This window comes from Caretta caretta, chromosome 8 (assembly GCF_965140235.1).
Source record: "Caretta caretta isolate rCarCar2 chromosome 8, rCarCar1.hap1, whole genome shotgun sequence".
In the NCBI taxonomy this organism is placed as follows: Eukaryota; Metazoa; Chordata; order Testudines; family Cheloniidae; genus Caretta; species Caretta caretta.
The window spans coordinates 39399365-39405364 of record NC_134213.1 but is presented as its reverse complement, the minus strand read 5'-3'; the positions used below and the strand labels follow the sequence as shown (position 1 = coordinate 39405364).

The window sequence follows — 6000 nt, the reverse complement described above, 5'->3', positions numbered from 1 at the left end:
AAGCAGATCTGCTAGCCAGCAATGAAGGAGATAACCCAATAGGAGATAACCTTTTTGGTTTCATATCTGGTTGGGCTTCCTGGTTTTGGAGCACACAGCCATTGATATTTTGATTCACTTACTATGGGCTAGTCACTGATTCATTATGAGGTTGGTTTGGGTTTTCCCCCCATAAAACTTAGTCTCTAAAAAGCCTTCAAATCAGAAAATTGCATGGGAACTTTCCTGGGGATGCGGAGCAGGTACACTTGGGCCCCTCCTGGGTTTGGTAGTTCTTACACAGGCACTGCTTCTCCAGTCTGGTCCAATCTAACTGAAGGCAGCGATGGGGCACCGCAGAGCTCTGTACCCTCTTGCTCCAGCAGCCAGCTGTGCCCCAGCAGCAGGTGTGGCGGGGCAGTGCCTTCAGCAGACACGACATCTGCCACCAGCGCTGCAGCAACACGCCAGAGGAGCGCCGCTGACTGCTCCCTCCCTCGGGAACAGATGGGCGGGGCAGGTTCCTCCAGAGAGGCCGGTCTCGGAGCCGAGAGCTGCGCCGCCCGCTCTAGCCGGCAGGTGACGCTGTTTCGGGTGTTGTCGCGGGCAGAGGGAAGGGAAGTGGCGTTTCTCGGAGCTTGTAGCCGCAGCCCCAGGAGGCCGGAAGCGGAAGTTTCGCCTCATGAATATTCCGCTCCCTATTGTGTATGCTAATTAGATGTTGCATGCGGAATGAGGCGGGCGGGGCCGGACGCGGCAGCGGTGCGGGGCGGTTGGGCAGCGCGGGCTCCGGGGCCTGAGGAGCCGGCGGCGCCATGGAGGGCGGTGGAGGTTCGGGGCGCAGTGGCCGGGACAAGAAGAAGGGGAAGGGCCCGGAGGAGGCTGCGGGGTCCGGGGACCCCGGCAAGTCCAAGAAATTCGTGAGTAGGGGGGCACACACACCCCGTGCGGGCACGCGCCGCCCCCGCGCGCGGCCCCGCCAGGCTGCGCCGGCTCCCCGGCCCTCACCTGCGCTGCGCGTGTACCTGGCGCACCTGCTCGCGGCGCGGGCGGCTAGCCCCAAAGCTGGGATTGCCATAGCGGAGTAAAGGTCCCGCAGCCTGTTAGCAGCCACCTCGTGCGAGCTTAGCCAGAGCAGGCAGCTTCTTCCTGTCCCTGGCTGGCGCTTAGCCGGAGCCCTGTAGCCTGTGGATCGCGGGCCCGGGGCAGGATCTGCCCGCCCTTACCAAACCATCGTGTGCCCGCTACCGTGGGGAGCTGGCAAACCCATGGGTGCCCTCCTTCCGGGTAGAGAGTTAGCCTTGGGGCACGGCAGGTGGCGGGCGCAACCGGGGGGTTAACAAGAGGTGTCCTCTTTTCCTGGGATGGGGTGGCTTATTCAACCTTGCTCCCCTCCCTGGACAGAAATTTCCTAACATGTCGTCCTACTGCCTTCAGTCTCCTTCCCATGAATTGCAGCCAGTGTTGAGTTTCCAGTGACCTCAGTCAGCTCTCTCGCTTTCCAGTTCATTTCACTCCACTCTTGTAGTTTATCTAGCTCTGGTGTGTTCCTCTGATTTGCGAGAGTATGTTATTCTGTAGAATTGGAGGCAGAGCTGCCTGTGGGACCGTAATAGTTTCTTCCCATCCTGGCCTACTTGACACATTTTGGATAACCACATGTTACTGTATGCTGAAATAAATTGGTTTGAATTTGTTTTGATTTTGGAGGAGTGGAGTTGAGCAAAACACTGTGTTTCTTCCAGGGATATTGTGCTTTACTATTTCCCTGCTGAAAACTCAGTTTCCAATTTCTTAGGTCTGAGGAAAATCTGTCATTGGTGGGGAAACTCTGACAGTGGGCCGAACTGATCTGGATTTTGTATAGTAAAGCATGCAATCTGTTTGACCTTTTTACTTTATTGTGAAATGTCATCTGCCCAGGCTTGACCAGTGGGACAGCAGCATCCTGTGTGACCACATGGAAAAGCTTCTCTTACAGTAGGCAAGCTATGTAGATCCAGCAAAATTTTAATTGAAGTTCATTTCTATTAGGGAAGGGGTGTCTGTGTGTAAAATCAAAATGTTGTCTGAACCCCTCCAAATTTGGGCTGGGGAGAAAATTCCAACTTTTTTTTTTAGACCTTGTCTTTACTACCAAAAAAAAAAAAAAAAGAGTGTGCTCTTGAGTTAGTGAACTAGAGTTAAGAATGCACATTTTTTTGGTAGTGGTAGTGAAGACAAGAACTTAGTGGAAGGCATTAGGTAACTGCTCTATAAGCAGCGTGCTATATCAGATTGCTTGGATCTTCCTGGGTCCCTTTCCTGTTCATGGCATGTAAGTAACTCCACAAGGAATCTCAGTTTAAATTAGGTTTTTATTACAGGCCCTTTGGAGCCCTGTGTGCTGCAGACTAAGGTCTCTTACTGGTGATTGTTTTTGTCCAGTTATGAGGTGCTGCTAATCCGTTCAGTAGTACATACCTTTCTCTGCTGTAGGCAGGTTCTGATGGCAAATCCCAAGAGAGATGTGGATTAGCAGAAGGAGCTCTTGGGAAAAGAGATCATTGGGGCTGCTGTTAATCCCATGGCTCCTGAAATTCTGTGTGCTTGCAAGAAGCAGAGTATCCCCAAAGGGTGAGAGTTGGAGAGAAGGGAGGACAGGGTGATGTTTGATGTGCAGTGCCTATAGATTTCATACCATGCTTAAGGCATTGCATGTACTGGGGCCTTTATTGAGAGGTGGATATCTAATGTTTAGGGGTTTTGGAAAATGCCAGCGTGTTGGATGCAGGCTTCTTCCTTCCCTAGCATGCTGTATTTCTTATATTTGGAATGAAACTAATTTCCATTTAAAGAACCATGGTGGGAGTGTCCAGTACTGATCACAGAGGAGTTGCCATTATTGCTGAAACATTCTGTATTATCATCTGCAGGTAAATTTAGATATGAGTAGGGCTTCATAGTGCACTTGCCAAACTGCAATAGACAGTGGAATTGTGATGAATGCACTCCTGCTTGGCAGTCCACATTTTGCTCTCTAACCGCATAAACGAAATGAGAGGGAAACACCGATCACAGAAGTGCTCTTTGCTATGAAAAAGGGGGAAGCAAAGTGCCAGTATGCCTTCAGGCTGACTGTGGAAAGGAGTGTAGGGCAGTGGTTTTCAAACTGTGAGTTGTGGAATGTAAGGCACTAGGTCGCAGCGGCTCTCATCAGCACTGCTGACTGGGCCGTTAAAAGTCCTGTCGGTGGTGCTGCCTGGCTAAGGCAGGCTAGTCCCTACCTGTTCTGACACTGTGCTGCACCCCGGAAGTGACCAGCAGCAGGTCTGGCTTCTAGGCCGCTTGGGGGGGGGGGGTGGAGAGGGAGGGGCATGGGGCTGCATGCGCTGTCCCGAGCACTGGCTCCACACTCACATAGGCCAGGAACCGGCCAATGGGAGCTGGGGCGGCAGGTGGTGCCTGTGGGTGAGAGCCGTGTGGAACCGCTTGTGTGCCTCCATCTAGGAGCTGGACCTGCTGCTGGCTGCTTCCGGGGCACAGCACGGTCCGTGGTGCCAGGACAGGCTGGAAGCCTGCCTTAGCACAACCACTGACCGGGAGCCGCCCAAGGTGAGCCCGTGCCCCAAGCCCCTGTCACAGCCCTGAGCTCCCCCAAACCTGGAGCCCCTTCCTGCACCCCAAACCCCTCATCCCCGGCCCCACCCTGCAGCCCTCACCCCCGCACCCCAACCCTCTGTCGCAGCCCTGAGCCCCTCCCACACCCCAAACCCCTCATTCCCAGTTCTGTTGGGTGGTGGGCACGAACAATTTTCTTAAAGTGGGTTACCAGAAAAAAAGTTTGAAAACCACTGGTGTAGGGCAATACCCTCACCTCACCTCACCTCTGGAGTGCTTCTGGGTCCTTTGCTGTTTGCTTGCCACTAAGCAAATGCTGTCCTTTTACCCTGTTGGGTGGCCCTCAGTTTTGTCAGTGGGTTTAATTCTTTGTGGTTAGGTGTCAAGTGAGTTTGTGGTGTGGGTATGAGCTAGGATTGTGATATCAGAGAAAAGATGATATCACAGACCCCCGTCTGTAGTAGGTATTGGCTGCTGCTGGATGCAATGAAGTCGTATTAGATGGGTTAGAGGTTTGTTCTGGCATAGCAGATTCTGTCTGTAGAAGGATGAAGCCAAGTTGGGGGTGATTCAGAGAAGAGCAACCAGAATGAATAAGGGGCTAGAGGGGCTGACTTGAGGAAAAATTAGGAGCCTGTAGTTCAGCTTGGCCAAGTGACAACAAGGTGGGGGAACGGTCTACAAGATTATGAAGGGTGTAAGAAGAAAGTATGAACTGTGGTTTGGTATGGAGAGAATACAAAGAACACAGCTCAAAAATGCAAACAAAACCAAACTCCCTCCCCTTGCTAACACAACTTAAGATATTTAAACTGGAAAACCTTTTAAAATCTAATTAATTTTTCATTTATGTATATTGAAATATGTAAAATCTCCTTTTTAGGAATTAAAACAAAAACCCAGCTCTCTCCCTTTTTAAGAAAAGACAAAAGAAGGCTGAATATCAGGAAACATTTGTGAATGATAAGATCTTCTAGTCTGTGAAATAGTCTCTTAAGGGGAATATTGTGAAACCCCCATTGCTGGGGGCCAGGTACATTGGGACTAAGTATCAGAGTGGTAGCCGTGTTAGTCTGTATCCATAAAAACAATGAGGAGTCTGGTGGCACCTTAAAGATTAACAGATTTATTTGGGCATAAGCTTTCATGGGTAAAAAACCCACTTCTTCAGAGGTTTGACTCCATGCATCTGAAGAAGTGGGTTTTTTACCCATGAAAGTTCATGCCCAAATAAATCTGTTAATCTTTATGGTGCCACCGGACTCCTCATTGTTTACACTGGGACTGTTGCCCAGGAGAAAATAGAGTAGGGAACAGTTCTGAACTGGCCTTTGAAGAAAGATGGGTGTTGGTTGGAAGCACAAATAGACTTAAATGCTCTAATAGCTTTTTTGCTTTTTATGATTAGGGGATCTCCTCACCTTACCTACAGATCTAGGATAATTGTGTGTCAGGAGAACTGGATTACTTCTTTCAATCTCTATGTTGCGGCCAGCAAGATCCCCTGTCTCTGGGAGTTGATGATGCCGCAGCTCAGAGTGGAGTGAGCAGATAGAAATACTAGCTAGTCTATAAAGCAGATTGCTAGGCCACTGTTAGTTTTGTCCTACATTATTATCGTCCTAAAGTAATTTTATTAGCCATAAAAGCAGGATTTTTAGAGTGCTTTGGAATCAGCAAAACTCAACTTCTGTGCCATAGTAATGCTCAGATCTGTGGCATGTAATCATTTTTGCTGAAACTTCCAAGTAAAAAAGCAAGCAAACAAAAAGAAACACATTTTTGTTGAATTTTTCAAATGAAAAAGAATGAAACAGCCACTACAATATTCCTTTTGTTCATTTTGGTATTACAATTGCTAAAAATCTCGAATTTGGAACGTGTATGAATTTAATGATGCCTTCAGATTTACAGTGTGTTGCATAATTTTTCACTGACTGTCTTTAACAGCAGGGAAGAGGAAGAGTTGGAGGTGCAGGCAATTGGGACTGTTGACACACAAAGGGCAGGAGACCATTTGCTTTTGATACTCAAGAGGTAGCTGAAAAGTTTTGCTGCTTGGAAGAGGGTGCATCTCCTGTTTCCCTCCCTCTTCTCCGCAGTGGTAGTGGTAACTTAACATTTTTGTCAAGGGCTTGAGCTCCTACTTTCCAGCTCCATCAGTTCTAGTCAGGAACCGGCTGCTGCCTCAACTCCCTCCCTCCTGCTAACACTGAACTCATATTATCTGGACACTTCTGCTATTGTGACTCAGCAGTAACATAGTTAAATTATCCACTTACATTGTCACTACTTTTGAGTTGTGACCCCATTGACATGTTTTCTGACTGCTCTTTCAGCATCAACTTTGGTAGTTTCTCAACTTCCCTTCTTCTCACTTGATGTTCAATGGGGCTCTGTCTTTGGGCCCTTCCTAGTCTT

At 49.0% G+C, this 6000-nt stretch overlaps 1 protein-coding gene across 1 annotated transcript in view; it reads left to right on the top strand.

The window, feature by feature from the left end:
• The first annotated feature begins 723 nt into the window (after positions 1–723).
• DIAPH1 (diaphanous related formin 1) overlaps positions 724–6000 on the top strand; it is a 164937-nt gene continuing 159660 nt past the window's right edge. The window contains exon 1 of the mRNA XM_075131417.1: positions 724–899. Coding sequence (XP_074987518.1) covers positions 795–899 — 105 coding nt within the window. The 5' untranslated portion in view covers positions 724–794. The remainder of the gene's footprint in view (positions 900–6000) is intronic.